This window comes from Opisthocomus hoazin, chromosome 21, assembly GCF_030867145.1.
Source record: "Opisthocomus hoazin isolate bOpiHoa1 chromosome 21, bOpiHoa1.hap1, whole genome shotgun sequence".
In the NCBI taxonomy this organism is placed as follows: Eukaryota; Metazoa; Chordata; class Aves; order Opisthocomiformes; family Opisthocomidae; genus Opisthocomus; species Opisthocomus hoazin.
The window spans coordinates 11,302,797-11,323,791 of record NC_134434.1 but is presented as its reverse complement, the minus strand read 5'-3'; the positions used below and the strand labels follow the sequence as shown (position 1 = coordinate 11,323,791).

At 56.0% G+C, this 20,995-nt stretch overlaps 1 protein-coding gene across 1 annotated transcript; it reads right to left on the bottom strand.

The window, feature by feature from the left end:
- Positions 1-1,622: 1,622 nt before the first annotated feature.
- On the bottom strand, positions 1,623-20,639 carry PMP22 (peripheral myelin protein 22). Its single transcript, XM_075441188.1, has 5 exons — positions 20,551-20,639; positions 19,707-19,807; positions 18,452-18,542; positions 7,246-7,386; positions 1,623-3,242 (listed from the first exon to the last, which is right to left on the bottom strand). The coding sequence occupies exons 2-5, from the start codon at positions 19,782-19,784 to the stop codon at positions 3,076-3,078; spliced, it is 477 nt and encodes a 158-aa protein (XP_075297303.1). The 5' UTR covers positions 19,785-19,807; positions 20,551-20,639; the 3' UTR covers positions 1,623-3,075.
- Positions 20,640-20,995: the final 356 nt, after the last annotated feature.

Below are 20,995 nucleotides of genomic sequence, written 5' to 3'. Positions count from 1 at the left end.
GCTCCCCCCGCTCCCGAGCGGCGCCGCACAGGCCCGGGCTGACTGAATTAAGGCAAAAAAAGGTGCAAAGAGCCCGTTCGAGGCCAGCGGGGTGCAGCGAAAGGGACCGTGGCGGAGGGAGCAGCCACAGCGGGCGGGTCTGGCCCGGCAGCTCCGGTCCCCGCAGCCCACCGAGGCGCGGGGCATGGGAGCCAGGGGAAGGGGGGCTGGCGCTTCCCAGGCCAGGGGAGCCCACCCAGGTGAGATGATTCTGGGACACACACACACAAATGACACCTCAGCGCTGGTGCAGATGGGTGGCAGCCCCCTTCGGACCCTCTCCGAGGGGGATTCAAACCTTCGCGAGGTTTGCGCTGCAGAAGCCCTCTCGCCCCGCACGCTCTCGGAAACGCGTCCCCGGGCTGAAGCAGCCCTGCAGCACAGAGACGGCGACACGAACGGACGCCGCTCGCTTGTTCACACCTTGAGCGGACACAGAGCACCGTGCTGAGGCAGAAGTGCAGCAGCCAGCTTTCCTCTGCCTGCTGAGCACTGATCCGAAGTGAAAAAGAGCATCTTTAATTTTGCTATAGGAGGGGAAACAACCGCCCGTGTTCCTACCCGCTCCTCGGAAGGGAAATCGCATGCCCTTTGCCAGGTGCGTGGTGCCAAGCCCTGCAGGACCCGGGATGACCGCTTGTCCTGGTGCTGCTCACAGAGGTGTGAATGCTGCCTCAGCAAGCAGGGTACCCTCCTGGGCCGAGTCGCAGCTCAGCAAAATGAGCACACGGGGAAATACTCCCAGCAGGAAAACCACAACCAGGACCCCCAGGGTCCAGTGCAGCCCCTCGGGACGGTCACACTGTGCTGCCCAGGCTCTGCACTGAGCGGCCGAGGTGTGAGGCAGCTCCTGCTCCTTTCCTTTGGGATGGGGCTGGGTTGAGGGCTGCGGGATCTGGCCTGATGTTAATAACTGGCCTCAACACAGGGCGCTGCAAGAGCCATTGTGTTTCTGCCAGCACCAGTTGCTACATCAGCTCAGATATTTAATAGCCAAATGAATGAGCGAACGGAAGTCTGAATGCTTCCATGCCAGCCATTTAAGGCTGCACATACCATGCACAATGTGCTAATCCCCCCGGCCGTAACTGCAACCCCCCCAGGCCCTGGGTGTTTTGGCGCACAAGACTGAAAGGCTTCTGCTGCTCGTGCCGGGCGGCAGAGCCGGCCGGATCCCCCGCGGCAGGTGACGCTGACCTGAGCGGTCCCTGCTCAGGAGACTGGGAGGATGAGTGTGGCCCTGGCAGCTGCTGCCTGGCTGCTGTCTTTGGGGATTTGGTGGCCACATCACATAGCATCTTGGGACGGAGGCAGGAAGATGAGCACGCACCAGCACTGCGGCACAGGGCCATGAGCTCCGTTCCTGGCCCTGGCACTGACTCTGGTGCAGGGTTACCCCACCAGCACAGGTACGCCGGCCACACAGACAGCCCAGCCAGGCCAGAGCCTCTCTCAGCAGCATGAACTAGCCCACAAATGTGCTACACCACATCACGGAGACCTTCCATGGGCTGGCTGTGCAAGCAGACTGGTAGAGCACAGCCCGGCTCTAACCTGCAAAAATGCCAAAAAGCAGAAGCAACTGAGTTATTCTGACTTTTATTTCATTGCTTCTTAGTCCACACAGTCGGTATAAAATCAGAAAAGCAAAGCAAAAAAAAAAAAAATAGAACCAAAAAAAAAAAAACCAAAATGAAACAAAAACAACAACAGCAACACAGTGTCTGGAGTCCTCAGAAGGCAGCCTGGGGTCTGCGCAGGTGCCCGTTCAATTCATGGCCAGACACATCGCTGACGCACAGACAGAGGACAGACATCTGGCTCCGGCGGCGAAGACCGTCAGGGCTCCACCCAGAGCTGTTTCTGTTCCTCTTGACCACGGGGAGGGGGAAAAAGGAACCTCAGTTATAAATGCTTTATTAAAAATAATAGTAAGAGCAAGTCTAAGTACAAAAGCAGTTATAACTCATTTATATTACACAGAATTATTTCTCATTTCTAGCTTTGTTGTTTACCTCAAGATTGTTAACTGAATTTCCAGTGAATAAGGTTAAATGGCTAGCAATATAAGGAATGGTAAATAGATAGCACCATTTCATATATCTGGTATTGGATTTCATAGATATACTGGGTTGCTTCTTTCTCATCGGTAGTTTAGCTCCACGGCAAGGATAAAGCACGTTTCACGGTCGGGAGCATCAGTGCCCCGGCAGCTCGGCTCGACTTGGCACGGCTCGGCACGGCACAAACCCCAGCCCCACCAGCACGGGCACCGGGGGCAACCCCAGAGCTGCGCGGGAGGAGGAGGACAGCCCGCGCTGGATTGCAGTTCAACCTAAGTGATTTAAAAGCCCGAATTCCCAGCGGGTGTGGTGGCAAGGCAGTGGGACTTAGGCACATAAGTCATTTAGGCACTTGGGGCAATCAAAGGCTTTGCTCCGAAATCCTTCAGACCTTTCGGAAGCGTCTGCCGTCAGACCTGGACGTGCACTTCAGTTACAAGGATCACAGCATGGCAGGAGTGGGGACCAACCCTCCGGCTGGCGTAAACAGGCGTGACTCTGATTTAGGCCAACCTAAAACCAGCCAGAGCCGGGGCTTTCTGATGGTTCGTTATGGGCTGGGATGGGAAAGGAGAGTTCAGGTCAAAGAGGATTTTGCATGAAAGAAAATCACCGCGCTCTTGTTACACTGTTAGGAGTAATAGTTCTTTAGGCACTTGCTTTAGGCTTTAAAACATAGCATATGGTCAACAAAAGCAAACAATACTATGTACATATATGTAAAAAGTGTTATAAATAGGTTTTTTAAACCATAGATACTATATACATCTTCAATTAACAAGTAACCCTTTGAGTGTTTCCTTTTGGGGTCGGTTGGGTTTGGTTTTGGTTTTTGTGGGAGGGTTTATTCCTTTTTTTTTTTTTTTTTTTTTTGTTAATTTTGTTTTCCGTTTTCTCGTCTATTTTCCCCCGCCTCCGTCTCCTCCGTGGACATCATGAGTGCCCTTGTCACGCCACGCCGCCTCCCGCGGCATCACTCGCGTTTCCGTAGGATAACGTAGATGATGCCGCTGGCGAGGGCCAGGGGGAAGGCCAGCCACGCCAGGATATAGGCGAAGCCGTAGGAGGTGTTTTCCGAGGCTTGGTGCCAGTCCGTGTGCCTCACGGTGAAGATGGCCGCGCCGCTCATCACGCAGAGCCCTGCCGGGGAAGCGCACATGGGAAGGGGTTAGCGATGCCACGCACGGAACAGTTCCCTCCTGGAAACCCAGAGCCAGAGAGGATAATACCAACGGCAGCACGGGAAAGTGTTTTTATTATTGCCCCCTTGCATCCTGCCTCCTGGAAAACTACAGTACGATCTGGGGAGGTGCGATGCTGTGGGCTCTGCCCTGGCTGCAGGGGGTATCTCTGCCAGGCTCTGAGCAAGCAAAGCCAGAGCATCACCTGGGCTAACCCATCCCTCAGGCAAGCATCGGGCATCCCCCAGCTCCGCGTTGCTGCTCTGGACCAGTCCCACTCCCTTGGTAGCTTATTTAAAACCCAGACTGTAGCCTGAACCACCCTGCCAGAGCTGCTGCAAGAGATCAGACACAAACCTCATTTTTTTTAAACCACAGAAGATTCTTTATCACCTGGCTGGGCAGGTTTGTGCCCTGCAATCCCCAGTCCTCCTCCAGAGCTGCGAGAGAAGCTCAACTGCAAACGCTGCTCTTTGCAAACCACGCTGCGCCCACGGCTCGTCCCTCCTCCCCGGCTCCCCCAGCCACGGGACAGCGTGGTCCCCAAGGGCTGCCCAGCCAGGCCCAGCTCCGGTAGGCAGCTTTTTAGCTTTGTTGCAAAAAACAACCCATCAGCGTTGGGGACTGCCCAGAGCTAACACAAAGCCACCTCTATTTCTGCCTGAAAACAAGCTCTTTCAGTCAATTCCAGCAGTTCTATTATACAGTCGTGGGGCTGTTGTCGGAGCCGAGTTCCAAATCCCCTGCACGGACCTCGGGACCACCTACATTTAACCACCGTGATATTTGAGCTGTAATTCCACTTGACACTGCTCCTTTGTTCTGGGAAAGTGCAGAAGTGGGAATACGTTTCACTAATGCGCCGCTGGTGCAGTTTCCATTCTCTGAGCACGAGAGCCAACTCCCACTGCCCCGGCCCATGCAAAGAGAGCACAACAATTGCCTGCCGACGCTGGTGGGACCCAGAACAGGCGTGCGGCCACGCCAGTCACCTACAGACCGCAGAAAATACAACCGCGATTGTCCGCACGAGGAATTTGGCAAAATGGAGGCGATGGTTTCTGCAGCATCTGCACTGATTTTGGCCCGCAGAAAAGGCTCAGGAAGTGCAGGACAGCGGCATTCAGCTGCTTGCACCGATGCATCAGCACTTTAGGGCCTGACTTTAAGAACACACTTGAGTTTTGCTTTGGCAGGCCAGGAGGGCAAATGCTACCTAAAAGCTGTTCCTGCAGGTCTGTGCATTCTGGCCCAGCCCTGCAGACAAGCTGGGATGGGTGCTGGTGCATGCTCATGGTCAGCTCTTCAATGCAGGCCTTTCCAAAAAGCTGCGGGACGCGTGGAAGGCGCAGCCCTCCAGACAGCCTACCCCCTCCATGGCACAGGGACAGCAGCTCTAGGGTGGGAGGGATGAGAGAAAAGGGATAAAAGCGATGCTGAGGCTGGAGAGAGTGAAAATTGGGTCAAGCTCCAAGAGGAGCTTGTGGGCTTGCACAGCTGTCAGAAGTTACTTTAGATGATACACCATGAATGTGATGGAGCCACCAAGGATGGAGGAGAGCTGCTGAGGGCCTTTAGGTGCCTCTACGATAGCCGAAATCTCATCAGGCCAAATTCAGCTAGGCTTCAGGGCATGTTTCCAAGCAGTGTGGAGAAGGTGCTGGGCATGCATCCTACCCTGCCCCTGCACAACAGACCCAGTTGACCACGTGCATCTCTTCTAGCCCTTACCTCCACTCCCCACTCTTCCTTCCCTGCTCTCAGGGCACCGCTGCCCAGCTCTGCCACCCAACAGCACCCAGCAGTCCTGCCCGTGGCACCCACTGGTTTGGTCCAGCAGTGCTGCCAGTCAGGCTCCAACGCTGGAGACCCTTGGCTTTGTCAAGCTGCATCACCCCAGGAGGAGGTGTAGGGTGATGGAGGGATTCAGGAAGAGCCTTCTCATCCCCTCGCAGAAAGAGGGAGGTCCTCTCCAGCTCTGCCGGAGCTGAGGACAAAGCACTCAAGCGGGTAAGACTCCATCCATGGCAGACCTGCAGCAGGGCTCTGTGGTGCCAGGACTTTGCGAGGCGTGGATGAACACCTGCAAAGCCCAAAGGTCATAGGAATTTCCTCCACAGGCTTCAGACAGCGGTGGCCTTTCACAGCAAGCTGCAAGAAGACCATGTCAGGCTCAGCTCCTTTGACCAGCACTGTCCATACCTCCAGGTGGGATCTCCTGGCAGTGCTGGCATGGCTATGTCCTGCTTCCTAGCAACAAGCCTGAAATTTAGGGTCACAAAGAGCACAGCTGCCCTGAGCCGCCTCCTCCAGCCCTGACTGGGGAGCACAGCAAGGATGGCCATCAGTGCCCACCTCTGCGTGGTCCATCCGGACCCAGACCTCTGCCTACGAGCTCCCCAGGCCATGGGCAACCTTCATGAGGACCAGCTCACACTTTTTGTGTCCTTTGCACTGGGCTGAGGAGTGATTCAACCTAGCGAGAAAAGAGCCAGAGGTCTATGGGCTGACCCTGCATCTCCTTAGGACACCCAGCACAGCACGGGCGGGAGGGTTGTAATGCCATTTTCTCCTCCTCTGAGAATGTGGAATCACCAGCAGTCCCTCTGGAGAGAGAAGCCTTCTGCTCCCAGATCTATTAGACAAGCTCTCAGGCAGATAATTGCATTATTAATGCCCATTTCCCCTCCTTGTCTCTATGGCTGTAATGGGTTTCTACAAATCTGTCTTTCCAGAGACGGTGAACTGATCTCAACTCATCACCTGCATTATGGCCAAGCAGATGCACTTTTTACAGATTTCATGCCACACTTGCTAATAAAGGTTAGCTCTAAACTCTTCCAGGGTTTGCAAAGGCCATTTGCTCTGAGGATGCTCAGAAACTTTGCCTAAAGTTCCGTGGACAAGTTTTTTCCACTGATTTAGTGGCAAGACCCAGGGTGGCTTCTAGTTTAACATCTAAAGCTCTAGCAAATGATTAGTCTCCTTCCCAGACAGTCTGTCATAATTTAGCCAGAACCTCGTTGCACAATTTAATTTTTCTAGTCTGAATGCTTGACAATCCTCTCCACTGGTTTCACACGTGGAAACACAAATGGAGCCAGTGGCTTTACAGCATCTGTATCTTGACAACCGCAATGTACGACACGAACCGTGGCTCATTTCCAGCGCTGAGTTCTTGAAGAGTTAAAAATAGTAGCTGACAGTTCAAAGTCAGCTGGCTCACCCTGCACGCTCCAGCGGCTCTTTGCTGATGTGGAAAGCACCAGGCCCCCTCATGGCAAGTTTATAAATAATCATCAGGTCCTTTTTCGCCAAAAGGGGATCGTCATTACTTCCCCCACCCTGACAGCAGTTGCGGAAACCTCGCCCAGCCCGGCGGAGGTGGGTGCCAGAGCCAGCGCAGCCACCCCGAGCCAACACCGTCCCACCCCGAGCTGCAGGAAGGGCAGGCAGACTCTTTCCAGTGGTGTCCAGTGACAGGACAAGGGGCAACGGGCACAAACTGAAGCAGAGGAAGTTCCAGCTGAACATGAAGAAGAACTTCTTCCCTCTGAGGGTGACGGAGCCCTGGCCGAGGCTGCCCAGGGAGCTTGTGGAGTCTCCTTCTCTGGAGATATTCAAGACCCACCTGGACAAGGTCCTGTGCAGCCTAGGGTCTAGGTGACCCTGCTTCAGCAGGGGGGTTGGACTAGATGACCCACAGAGGTCTCTTCCAACCCCGAACATTCTGTGACTCTGTGATCACCTGCCCTGACAGCCAGACCCCATCCCAGGGCATGCGAGACCTCAACAGACCCAGATTATCCATCCCCCTTTCCCTTCACTGAGCCATGCTGGAGCCAGACCAGTAGCCTGCCTGCTTTGGTACCCAAGAGTGTGCTCGTTTCCACCATTACCCTCCCCTCTGCTTGAAAGCCCTTTCTATCCAGCATCAGCCCCATCGATCAGCCCCCACTTACCGGCAAGGATTTGGAAGATTCCAGTAACGTAAAACCGCCCGCCCTTGGTGAGCGTGAACAGCTGGCAAAAGAACAGGAACAGGGACAAGACGCTGAAGATGATGGAGAGGATCATCATTGCTTGGACAGACTGCAGCCATTCTGGGGAAGGACAGACAGACGGAAACTTCAGTGCTGGCACCATAGATAGCGAGCCCCCACCACAGCCCGTGGCCTCGGCATCACCCCCTGCACCACCATCCCACCCCTCGTTCCCATTGATTTTCTTAACAGCCGAGGGATGTGGCCATGTCCAGTGCTGCACCAGCTGGCGAGGTCTTCAGCACGGGCACGATGCTGCCTGGGGTAGCCATGTGCATGGACCAGAGTGCTGGGGTAAAACGAACCACAGGGCCACGCAATTTCTCAGGGAGCATTTGTAATAAAACCTAAGCAGAGATATTAGCCCTGATCTGAAGCCTGCAGACATCAAGACAAAGCCTCTCCCCCAGCTTCGTGTCAGGCCCTGGGAGCTCGGCTGTACTAGGAACACAAAAGCCATGTGCAGCAAGCCGTGAGACACCGAGCCGGCCAAGCTCAGAGGTAAAATAAATACACAGCCAGCAAAAACACCCTCTGCCCTCACGGAGTCCAACCTTTCAGAAGGAGCCTTCCCCAGCTGCAAAACGCAGCTGCCTGCCAGAGCAGACCAGTTAAACCAGCCCCTGTGTGAGTCACTGCCCAGCTATTTCCAGGCTTCGTGGGTGCGTAACTCGCCGCATAAAAAAAAAAAAAATAAACAAGCAAAATGCTGCTCCGTCCCATGAGATACCGCAGCTTGACAGGAGGAGGCAGTGCCACACAGCACTGGGATGGGGCTGTGCTCAAATACCTCTGCCTTTCCCTTCCCTTATAAAGTCTGAGATCAAAATAAGTATTTGCAGCCTTCCTTGAGCAATCTTTAAGGATGCAACATCGATTAATTCACCACGAAAGCCAGGCAGGACTCAGTACGGGTAAACTGAGGCACAAACCACCCAGTGAAAGGCAGAAAAATCATGCTTTGGGCTGGATCCTCAGACAGGGGAGAACTAGGCAGCACAGAAGTCTCAGTCCTGGTCCCGTGTTCTTGCTGCAGTTTTACTCCCCCAGCTGCACGCTGCAAGAAATGGCTTTCTGCAGCAAATAGCTGGAACACAGGAAAACTTCCAAATAAAGCTGCGGTTCAGCTCAGCAACCTTCAGTACTTGGTGGAGCAAATGAGGCCATTTGGGACTGCCCAGGGCAGTGACTGGTCCCAGAGAAGCAATCACACTTCCCACCAAACCCTCGCAAGCTGCCCTCACGGAGAGGAGAGCAGAATTTGAACCGGAGCGCGAGGTACAGCCTTCAGCCGGGACGGCAATGACGATCCACGCCTGAGCCCTTCCAGCAGATCCACGTCTGCGGGGACCACCCTGGGCAGTCTGCTAACGGCTGGCGCGCTTGGCTCCGGACCATCAGTTCCACCCCTTGTCTTTGCATCTTGCCTCCTGACGTTCATGCCATGGAGTAAATCCAGGCCCTGCTCACCAAAGCAGACTGACACCACCCAGAGAGGCCTCTGATTGTTGCAGGCACCTTTTTTCCTTCCCCTCCTTTTCATGCTTCCCGCACCAAACCCCTCTGCAGCATTAACGGGCCCTGCTAAAAAGCTGCTGCACTTCACTCGTTCCAATGCCGCCAGGTTTACCTCCTCGTGCACCGGTTGCTGCCGCTGCTTAGGAAGGAGCAGCTATCACTGCTGTCACGTCCAGGAAATCCCGGTGTGGCTTTCACACTGATGTACCCACAAAATATCCCATATTTTTTTCATCTATCTCAGCTGGCCAGGCAGGGAACCGCCCCTGCCTCAACCCCCCCGACCCTTCAGCTCTGACCATGCTAAGCCAGCAGGCAACGGAGGGGATGAGGCAGCTCAAGCCTTGCTAAAAACCAAGTCATAAATCATTGCTCAGATGGGGACGGGAAAGTATGGTTAGAGGGTGTCCAGCCACTGAATTTGAATCTCCTTCCACGCTTTGACACAGCAAGGGCTCCCATCCCAGGTCTGGGGAGCTGAGCTCACCCTGTCCCGAGCCCTACAGCTGGGTGCAGCTCCGTGTACCAGCAGAGCCAAAGCCTGCAGGGCCCCAAGCCCTGCAGTTTGGTCCAGGACCCACGACACCAAATCTTTTGTGATTTCAAAGGCCGTGGGATCTGGTCCTTTCTGCTCAGAGGTGGATGCTCCAACTGCTGGTTATTTTTATTTTAGGAGAAGGCTGTCTAGATGGAAAGCTGAGCCGAGCTGCCCTTTTAATTGCATCTGCCTCCCCGTGCCTCTTTTTTGCTCTGAATGCAAATGATTTATACGAGCTTTGCAAAATCCCATTGTAATAAAGAGCCATGCCAGAGGAATATAAAGGCAGGCACTGGGAGAAAGAGGAAAGCCCACCGTGGCCGGAGGGTCCCGGCAGCCAGCCGTGCCGCTCTGCTGCAGCCAGGGAGCAGCACGGGCTTGCAAATGGAGAAATCAAGAGATGATCCCCCAGAGCAGAGCTCTGGGCCTGCTCACATCCAACCCTTCGCTGACTTTTATCAGCTTCCTTTCTGAAAACCAGGGGAAGGATCCCCAGCCCGTGACTCAGATCCACAAGTGCATGCCACTGTGCTCCCATTAAGTCTAAGCCCAGCAGCCCACAGACTTCAGCTGCATTAGGCTAGCTAATTGCCTTTAATTCACTTGAAAACACCACTATAACTGCAGATAGGATCACTGCCTCCTCAACTCCACACGCTTTTAACTCCTTTGCTATTAGTGCTGCGTCCTACCTATAGGCTTTTAAAAATAAAGCGAGTTTCCCAGAGGGAGGTCTGGGCCTTGTGAGTTGTACCGCGGGGCTGTCGGCACTGTTTACTCCTAGGCTGTTATTTGTGGTTTCCCCTGGGCAGCAAGTCGGTTATTCCATTTTTTCCCCTGCATCTCTTCAGCTCCATGTTTATATCTTTGTTCTTCAGGAGGAGGAAGAAACGGAAGCAGAGTGGAAAGGACAGATAACACCCTGCACGCCGCTTCCGGAGGGGACCCATCGGGACTGTTTTTAGAGCGCTTTCAGGCAGTCAGAAATAAAGTAAGAAGATTTTACAAAACAAATTTGAAAATTTCCCTAAGTTCTGCAAGCCCTGATGCACTCACACCACCACTGACAACAGCAGGGAAAAGACTTCACCCCCAGGATGCTGAAGACCACATTTCACTGCCCTCAAGTCTAAAGTGAAAGCAAGAAACCCAGAGCAGAAATCGAAACCTAGAGCAGAAATTGCAGCTGAACCCCTCAGCCAGACAGCAGCTAACCGAACCCCCCCAGCAAAGCCCCAGCCCTGCTTGCAGCGAGGGTTTATACCCAGCCAAGGGGTACAGCTGAGCAGGACTGCCGGGGCAGGCAGAAACATGCCCTTGGCGAGGAGCAGAGGGCCGTAGAGGACAGGCATTGCCTCCCCAGGGTTTAATTCACTCCTCTGTCATAGACACCCTATCCTCTTTTGACCCAGCCAAGGGGAAAGAATAAAGTGCAAACTGAAAATAAACTTATTGGAGCAATCAGCTTACACACTCGCTGTAAGACATGGCTGAGTGCTATTAAAAACACCTGGGTGCTGCGACCTGCAGCTGATGGGAACGTTTTGCACGTATAGCTTTCCCTTTGCAAACTGCATGGACACTGCACACTTCCAAAGCACCCAGTTGTGGGGAAGAAAACATCCACTCAGGAGGCAGCCGTAGCATATAGCATGTACAAAACTAGAGGGAGGGGAAATTCATGACCACATCTGCACGGTAAAACCTGCTCCTTCAGTGCTGCAAACCAAATACCAGCAGGGTCAGGAACACCACACGTATCTACTGGCACAAAGGTACCTGCCCAGGTCTGCCAAGTAAAGATGTGTTTTCTGAGCAGAGTTTTTCTAAAGCAGACTCTCGGGCTTCAAAGTCTGATCAAGAACCTGAACCCAACTTGCATCTTTGCCTACGAAGCAGACAGGTCACATCACAAGCACTGGGGCTTGCAACGGTTTTAAACCTTGATATTCAAACACCCCTTAAGAGGTTGAAAAAGGGCGAACTGAAGATGCAGAAACACTAGCTCAATTGCATCATTCTTGTGGGGCTGAACTTCAGACCCCTGCCCCTTGGCAACTCGCTGTAGCAACCCAGAAAGGCAAAAAAGCTCAGCTACCTGCAGGGCTATTCCTGAGTAGCACAGACCCCCCCGCCACCACCCACAGCCCCACCGCTCAAAGCAAACATCTCTCCTGTTGAGGAGAACAGCACCACGGCCGCTAAGCTCTCCTAGCGAAAAAAACAGCTCCGTGACATTGCAACTTTCGGTCCCAGAGCTCCCACCAACACAAGCTCAAACCTTCCCTTGGCCACACTCTGGGCTGCTGGATGCTCAAGCTGGGAAAATCAGGTTTTTCACCCAACAGTCGCTCCTTTCCTGTCTCCTTTGTCCAGTCCCTGGAAAGGACGACAGAGTGCTCAGTTGACATGTTCCTGGAAATCCCACCAGAAGAGGGGAATTTGAAGAGCTCCCAAGGTATTTGTAAGGGCCAGGGGATGAGCAGGTGGGAAACATCGGGGCTGTGGGGAAGCAGTGAATGAACACAGTGCTGCAATTCTTGCCCAAGACTTCTCAGTTCTCTTCTGTAGCTGCTTGAGAAGGAGATGAAACCCCCAAAGCCCTCTTTTCTCCTCTGGTCCTCTTCTCCTCTCAGCTGTCCTCCCTTTTGCCTTCTCCTCAAAGCTCCATCCAAGCAGTCCCCAAGGCCAGGAGGTCCACAGTTCTCCAGATCTGCCACATTCAAGCATGAGCAGTTTTTAGAGAGTGGCCTGTCCTCCGCATCTCCACAGTTCAGGCACGAGGCCACAGCAGCCAACGTCAGACCATTGAAGCTCACGTCCACCAGAGGCAACCATCGGTGCTGCCAAGGCAGCAGAAAGCTGCTGGCACCACGAAAAACACCTTCCAGCAGCTCCACAATGCCTGATTCGGCTCCTCTCCGAGACCCTCAGCGTGATGGCTCTGTCTTCCTTTTGGCTTGTGCATGAGAGCAAGCAGAGGTGGTAGATACATCACATCAGGCTCAAGTCCTCCGAAGGGCTCGGGCACCAACTCCCAGTGATTTCAAGTCCAGGCACCAAGAGCAGGGATGGGGAGCGGTGGTGCCCTGACCCACAGGCGTGCCGCTGGGGTACACTCAGCCTGTGGCCATGGGGACACCCAAGAGTCTCATCAAGGCCAAAAAACTGTTGGATTAAGAGTTTTCCAGCACTGCATTCTGCAGTCAGCTCCCCCACCCATTCTTCTGGCTTTGCCCACATGTTGCCTTCTTCCTCCCTTTTGCTCCTCTTCTATGGGCCAAAGCCCCCCACCCAGCAGGGAAGGCCAAGTGACCCCCTTCTCACACAGAAAAATGGCCGCCAAAGAGCTCTGGGGCAGCTGAGAAAAAAAAACAGCACTAGTTCCCTACCTCTCCTTATCAGATGCCCTTTGTAAGAAGAACAAGCAACAATAAAACCCTGCTTTTAAGCAGAGGAAATCCCTTTCATGTCGCAGGCAACATGGTTATGGGAGAAACTGATCTGAAACACAAAACATTCCCCTAGAACACCCCCCAGTTTATTTTAGACAACGAAGGGACAAGGTGCTGCCACCCACAAGCTGGCAGAGAGGGGTTCAACCCCGCCTGCCTTAGGCCAATGTTCTCGATCTTTAACGGCAAGGCGGGTGCCCCGGACCCACAAACCGCGGAGGTTAAACGCTGGCTCTTTGCTGCTCTGCTGCAAACTGCAACCACCCCGAAGGACCAGAGATGTCCCCAGCTCAGGACATCTGTCCATGTGGTCCGTAAGCTGGACGGGGCCCGCTGATGGCTAGAACCTCACGTACCAGGGCTATGCCCTGCCCCAGAAACAAGCTACACATTATTTATTGCGTAGCTTCATTATAACAGATTCAGCATCTTGAAATAGGGGTAATCTAGCACTGGCACAGGCTGCCCAGGGAGGCTGTGGAGTCTCCTTCTCTGGAGATACTCAACACCCACCTGGACAAGGTCCTCTACAGCCTGCTCTGGGTGACCCTGCTTCGGCAGGGGCTGGACTAGAAGACCCACAGAGGTCTCTTCCAACCCCTACCATTCTGTGATTCTGTGATTCTGTAATTCTTGCGAGTTTGCAGCTTCCCGGCAGAAATAAAGCAGGAGGCTGCGACAGCGCTGTGCCCGCAGGCTCAGCCAGACGCACAGCGTAAGGGCGGAAGGTTACTTTAGCATTCAATAAACAGCTGAAACCATTTTTAAAAACTCTGAATCTTTAAATCTTTGAACTTCTAACTGGCAGGGGTGACTGGACTGTCGCCTCCATCTTGCCCTCCCACTCTAGGAAGCGTCCCCTCGCCAGTGACCAGTTCTCCAGGTCCTGACCCAGTTGGTGCGGTCTCAGCTCTTCCAGTGGGCTGGAGGGGAATTCGCTCCCATCTCTTTTGAGATGTTTCGTACTCACTTAACAACGGAATTAGGCATTGATGTATAATGTACCTCAGCACAAGCCTTCAATGCAGCCTTGCGACATCGCTTTCAGCCACAAAAAGGATGACAGCAAGTTAAATGGCACCTCCACCTCTCCGTACCCTTTCTATGTCATGCGAGTCCAGCGTTGCTGGAAGAAAGACTTTGAAAGAATAAGGGCAGCAAAGCCGCTCTGGGGGGGCCGACAGAGCGAAAGCGATGGGTTCAGATGTTTCAGTTGTGCATTTTAAAGTGGAGAAGCAGCATGAGATTCCTCCCAGAAACAGCTGACGGGTCAGGGCACAGATGCCCCTCCCTCGTGCCAGGGACGAAGATTTTTCCTGCCTCCTCCAGCACCAAGAAAATGCAATTCAAGCACCAGCAGTGCTGCTTAGCTCCCATCTGCCAGGGCAAAGGGGCTCTGGAAGAGGGAAGGTCAGTGTGCAGAAGAGCAAGGCAATCCCCTGGCGGGCGTGTGGCAGTGCCTGCCCCATCGACGCGAGGTCCATCCCTGCCTGCCCAGGCTGTCCAGGGCAGATCTTTGCTCTGGGTGACCCAACTGGGCTTTGCTTGTGGCCGTCACATCAGTGAATCATCAGCATCATACGGCTCATGGTGCTTAGTAATCATGCGGATTGGCAGCCTGTGCCTTTCCCAAGGTTTGGGGTTTTCTTTTCCCGTTCAAAAAGCCAAAAGCCACCAGCCTGCCTGTGAACAAGCCAGTCATGCAAAAGCCACAGAGCAGCAACAGGGGAAATGGCAAGAAGACAACAGGAAAAATGTCTCCTGACGTTACAGAAGGATGTAGGATCTCTGTGGAGGTCCCCACTGCTTCCCTACATTTGGCATTCCCACCAAAACCAGAGGAAGAGCAGTAGAAAGCAGCAGAAAAAACCCTCGCCTGCATAAAAAATTCAGTTGTGGAGAAAAAACGCCATTTTTGGAGGGAAAATAGTATCGCTGTCCGGAAATTTGGGGTGGAATCTGCTTCAGAGCACTTGAGCGGCTCAGGTCCGGCCGTGTGGCCCGCGTCTGCAGCGGGATCGCACAGCTGGGGGCTGGCGCAGCCGTGCCGACGCACAGTTCTGGGATTCAGAGCTGAATTCTTGAGATAAGTCTTTTCCAGGAATGTCTGACAGCGCAAACGAAGCAAAGATTGCAACATTTTTTCCATAGTTCTCGGCCTCTTGGAAAAAAGAAAAGGCATTATCTAACAAGCAAACGCAGAAATCGAAGCAACAAGCAGGCAGTTGTAAAAGACGCAGAAGTGGGCATCTGCCCCCGACCCGGAGTTTCCTCCTCCCTCCCTGCGCCTGTTCCCAGCAGGATGGCTCAGCCCTCACCTACACCGGGGGTTCACGCAGGGCCAAGAGGAATTTGGGAGGTGGGAGCTCGGCCTCCGCTGAGGCCAACCCCATCCCGTGCCCAAGGTCTGCAAACGTCCCGGGGAGCCGCAGTCCCGTGGTCAGCCCCTGGGTTGTTTTGCTGCTTCTTCCATCCCCGTGGGATATTCTATAAAATTAGGAGCACAGTCCCAAACCCGCCCCAGTGTTAAACGCAAGCAAGTCTTGCTGGGATCTGGTTTCAGCAAGTTCAGCTTCCCGTTGGGCATCCAAATAACGGTCATTTAAACAAAAGCGTCCCTGTGCGGCAGAACAGCGGGCGAGGGGAGGCTCACCCGTCCCCACCGCGCCGAGCCCAAGAGGAGCAGCAAAGCACAACGCAATCCCATGCCCAACGCACGAGACCCAGCCCTGCAAAATTCCCATACTCCGAGCACTGAGTACCACTGCTTTTCCAAAGAGAGAGGAAGAAATAACTGCACCACAGCGGCCACTGCGATGGCCAGAGGAAAAACTGCCTCTACGTCAAGACCAAGTTCTGCCAAAATTCCCGAACGAGGATTTCTTGCTCTCAGCCCGGAGCAGACCTTGGCACGCTGCGATTAACCGTTAAGCACCGTCCTTGGCACAGGCACAGAGAAACCAATTCTTCAGGCTTTCTACGAGCCAGTGTAGCATGCACAGCCTGTGTTTTGAAAGAGATTTAAATGCAAACGGTTTGCAGCATTTGGTATAGGAACTTTCCTATTTTTGAAAGTAAGCAGCTGCCTAGCAAAGAGTATATGAGGAGCATAACAAGGGCGAGGCAGGAGACGAGTGTGAGCCTTGGAGGTGGCCCTGCCACAGCATCCATGCCCCATGTCCCCGCTGTCACTCTGAAAAGTGGGGGACTGCAGCTCCCCTGGCAGCGGGACCACGGGGCGCAGAGATGGGTGGCGGGGAGGCAGGGTGCAGGGATCCACTGGAAAGGATGCTGCGTGGTATTTTTAGTCTGTTTTTAGTAAAGGATTTTAAAAAGCCTCGTGTAAGCCTAGGAAATGTCTTTTGATTTTGTGTTCCTGCAGCACCGGTGAGCTCTGGATCCCGCATCCAGGGTCCCACCAGATGAAGACTGGTCCTCAGCAGCACTGTTCCCACACCCCTGCTGCAGGGCAGAGGGGACAGAAGCTTCTGCCCAAGCAAAAACTCCTTTTCCTGGTGCCAGAGCAGAACCTTCACATAAGTAAGAGCAGGCAGAGAGCTCTTGAAGACTCTAGCGCAATGCACCTCTACTCAAAGAGCAGCCCACTGGGGCACTTACGATCCAAACTCAGCTGCCTGACCGTGTTTTTAGCAGGGCCGTCTTGAATACAGCCCTTTTCATGATAAAAATTAGTCACTGAAAGGATCCAGAGGGAAGCTTCTCTTTGAGCAGCTTCTGGGAACAGGGGGGCAATACAGACTCGCAACACCCAGCAGGACAGTCCGACATGGAGGAAATCAGCCCGGTCGCAGCTTGGATGAGCCCCTCTCAACACTGACAACTCCCCGACACGCAGCACCCTGCAAACACCCAGAAAAAGCAGTGCGGGTTTGAAAAGCAAAACGTTTGGGGTGGCTTTACAGCCCTCGGCTCTGGGACACTGGGGAGGGAGGGAGGGCAATCCCTGCCTTTTCTTTCAAAGCGCAAGGTCAGCAGTTTTGGAGCACGCGTGAATGGCCGTGAAGCAGCCTGCCTACGCTGCAGATACCCAGCACCAGCCAACTGCTGATGAAGGACACGGCTCCAGAAGGCTCCTCGGCTGGGACAGGGTCCAGCAGCATCCCGGCCGGCCTGGACACCACCAGGCGTCAGCAGAGACCCGCGGCCGTGGCTTCGCTCCCACCCAAACCAGAGCCTGGGCCCACGCAGGGAAACACGCTGCTGCCTTCAGCCCAGGGAAGAGAAGAGGGAGAGCGAGCATCAGCGTCCACCTCCCCACGCGGGACACCCACGACAGTTTTGCACCCAGCAGGCTGGGGATTAGAGGTGACCGGAATCTCCAAGAACCTCTGACAGTATCCCATGACCACAAGACCCCTTGAAAGCATTTCGTGCTCTCCACTGCGACCGTTCCCGCTTTGCCGAGACCACGCGGCATCGGTTTGCTCCTGCGCCAGGACCGAATTTCCGGCGTAGCGTGACTGTGCTCCCAGTGACACCGGCATGATTCACAGCTGGTTTCACTGGGAGAATCTGCTTCCACGGGAAAGTGAAAACCAGGCTGACTGAACACAAGCGCTGGACACAGCACCACTGGCATTAGCCCTGTCTTCTGGGGAACCCGAGGCGTGGGCTTGCCTGACCCCCACGCACAGATTTCCTGTCGCTGGTACCGCTAGGCGCCCTGGCAGCTCCGCGTCGCGGCGGCTCAGCAAGCCTCCTCCCCTGCTGACCTCAGCAGCCAGCTCGCCGGGCGCTGTCACCCGGCGTGACATCAGCCCTCACCCAGTTCAGCCCGGAGGTGGCTCTTCAGCCACCCCAGATGGGCGGGAGCCCCGGGGGCTGCTTTCGGCAGCGGGACGAGGCAGGGGCTGAGGGCTCAGCGCATCCCACGCCCAACGCTCGATAGCGAAGCGCAGGTCAAGGGGCACGTCCGAACACTCAGCCTGTCACCGCGAAAAAAAGCAGGGCAGCTTTCTAGACAGAGGACAGGGTGTCTTCTGGACACAGGCTGTCCTCGGGGCACCACGTGCAGCTTTAAAACACTCTCACAAGTGGAGCAAGAGGGAGGCGTGCCAAAAACAGCCCCTCCGCTCCCAGCAGCGAGCCCTGCTCCAAGGACTGCCTCGCCTTCGCACATCCAAGGGTAATCGAAATCAGCTAATGACAGAAGACACCGAAACGCGCTCGAGCCGGTCACCTCCGCTGCAGCTGAGTGTGCCGAACACCCCGCCGCGGTGCTGCCAGGAGCTGCCCCGCTGCTCGAGGGCAGCACAGCAGAGCGATGGGCGTTGGGGCTGGTACCCACGCTAAGCCCCGTCGCAATTCAGGGACTGATAAGATGGGGGGGGCAGCAAACCCCCTGCGGCTGGGCCAGCCCTGTGTCCCCCCACCAGGACACGGGGACCACAGTGGAGCCCTGCCCCTCCATCTGGGGACAGGGCAGAGGAGGCGAGGGGAAGGGGTGGGAGGGAACAACTTCAAGGGGGTGCAGGGAAAAGCAAGAGGGAATCACAAATAACCTGCACAGGCAAATCCCCCTTGGCTTCATACGTCCGGGGATGAGAATAAAAGCGAGGGGCAGCAGCAGCCCTGATTGCCAAGGAGCACTCACCGTTTGTAGATGATGTCAGGCAGTGGAAGACGCTACCAGAGGTGCAGTTCTGCCAGAGGTCCGCCGTGTGCCCGCCGTTCACCAGCCATTGCTGCAAGCAAGAGGCAGCCCCGTGAGCAGGGAGGCGGTGGGCAGCCGCGTGCCCCGCGGGGATTCGGCACCGAGCAGCCCCAGCGCGTACCGGCACGCGTGTGCCTGGCCGGGCGCTCCCAGGCACACGCTTTTCTTTAGAAAGGGGTTTGAAAAGTAAATACCGATATTTGCTTTTAGCTGCTTTCGCCTCAACGGCGGAAAAACAGAAGCTCTTTATTCTGTTTAAACATGGACCAAGTCCCGTGGGGGACGCGCGCTTCCCTCCCCTCTGCTGTCCTCGCCTGGTGCCTGGCCGGGCGATTTGAATGCTGCCACGTGATTTCTAACGACTCGGAAGATTTTTGTAATGTCTTCTACTACTATTACCACTCCCAAAAAAAAGAAAAAAAAACAAGGGAAAGAAGACTGCTGAAGCAAGCCTGGAATTCACCAGCGCCGCAAAACTGCTGCATTAAAACCAAGTCAAAACTCTTCCTAAGCTGATGACGTCTTAACTGGGCTCTGGACCCAGAACGGTGCTGGGAACCCTCTGGCCACGCAGCCTCCAGCCCTCAATCCTCCCACTGCTCGCACAGCTTGAGCCTTGAAAATCGCCAGCAGGAGCCTGTCTGGGTTAGAAGACGGAGGCTGTGCCGAACCCACAGCCCCAGAGGAGCAGAGCGGGAGAGCAAAACTGCTGATGCTGAGGAGCCCGTGCCCAAGCCAGTCCCGTTCCAAGGGGTTTCGCTCAGCCTGGCTGTGCTGGTCCTGCAGGCTGCAGCCCGTTGGCAGGTGGAGCTCCTTTACGGAAGGGGAGCGCAGTGTCCCTCCCCACGGAGGGTAGTTCGGGTGCTCCGAGGCTGCTCCGTGATGCGACCCGGCGTGGTGGCCATGACGAGATGGCTAACGGGATGCCCCGCGCACCCGCGGCGGCACGCGGCCAGGCGACCTGCCCGCTACACCTGGCGGCACAAACACAGCGGGAGCGTTCTGTGCAAAGCGCCCCAAAATCCCACCGTTCGTCAGGCCAGCAAACGCCAAGCAACGCTTTCCTGCTAAGAGCTAAGCTGTAAAATAAACCACGAATAAAAATAACACCTTCTGGTCTTGCCACGCCATAATCCCTCCGCCAGCCGCTCCCTGCCTCGACGGTACCCGCTGCCGGGGGACAGCCCGTACTTACGCTCACGATGGTGGAGACGAAGAGGAGCACCAGCACGGTGACGTGGAGCACGATGATTCCCAGCAGCAAAAGCAGCATCTTGGCGGTGGTGGAGGGCAGAGCTGGAGGGGGAGAGGGATGCTGCTGCGTGCGTGCGCCGAGAAGCTCGGACGCGTGTTAGGTCCCTGCGGGGAACCAGCCCGGTCCTGGGATGCTGCGGCAGCGCCCGGGCTTCTTCCCGGGGGTCCCGCAGACGGAGTGGGGGTCTGAACCCTCTGCCCGGGTCCACTCCCGGATATTCCTGGAGACTCCTCCGAGGGTCCCCCGAACCTGAGCCGGCTGCCCCAAGCTCTCTCACCGAGGGTTTTCCCGGCTTCTCTCCCCTGGGGGGGCCTCCCCGCGGGGACTCCCCCAGTCCCTCTCCTCCGAGCCGGGCTCCGATCCCCCTCCCCGAGGGGAGCGTGTTCCTCGGCACCCCCGGGGGAGGGGGCTATCCCGGCCCCTCTCCGCCGGGGTGGGGGGGTCCCTGCTCACCCACCCATGGGATCAGCGGGGAGGACTCTGTTGGCCCCTCTCCCGGCGGGGGAATTTTCCTGGCCCATCTCCCCTTGCGACCCCCGGGGGGGGGGGGTCTATCTCTGCTCATCTCCTCCGACGGGGCTACCTCGGCCCCTCTTCTGGGGGGGGGGATCCCCCCCCGGCCCACCTCCCCTCGGGTCCTTCGGCAGGGGCTCTCTTGGACCCTCTCCCGCGGGGAGGGAGGGGGCTTTACCCAGCCCTCCAGCCCCTCGGAGGGTCCCCCGGTCCCCTGACCCCCTCGGGGTGGCCGTCCCCCTCCCCAGCGCGGCCCCCGGGCCGTACTCACGTCGCGGCGGAGCCGAGGGTCGCCGGGCTGCGGGAGCGGAGCGGAGCGGGCGGCGGGAGCGGGCGAGGTTCCCCTTTAACCGGGGCCACCGCCCCGCTTGCGTCTGCGGGACGGGGAGGGCCCTGCAGCAGCGCCCGGCCGCCCCGCCTATAAATGCGGCAGCGCCCGCCTCCCCCCGCGCCGCCGTCCCCATCCCCATCCCCATCCCCATCCCCATCCCCATCCCCATCCCCATCCCCATCCCCATCCCCATCCCCATCCCCATCCCCGGGACGAGCACACGCACTCGCACTCCGCAGCCGCTCCCCGCTCCGGGCAGCGGGGAGATTTCTTTTTATTTTGGGGGGGGGGGACGACACACACCCCACGGCCGGGTTTCCCCCCCTGCCACCTTGCTTCCCCGCGATGGACCCACAGCGAGGAGCCCCCCGGCGTGGGGAGCCCC

Excerpts from the sequence above, each read along its gene's own strand:
- PMP22 (XM_075441188.1), bottom strand. The coding sequence starts at position 19,784 with ATGCTGCTTTTGCTGCTGGGAATCATCGTGCTCCACGTCACCGTGCTG. Across the intron at positions 18,543-19,706 it reads TCGTCTCCACCATCGTGAGC|CAATGGCTGGTGAACGGCGG; the intron begins GTAAGTACGGGC and ends TCTTGCTTGCAG. Across the intron at positions 3,243-7,245 it reads AATCTTCCAAATCCTTGCCG|GGCTCTGCGTGATGAGCGGC; the intron begins GTAAGTGGGGGC and ends CTTCCCCGGCAG.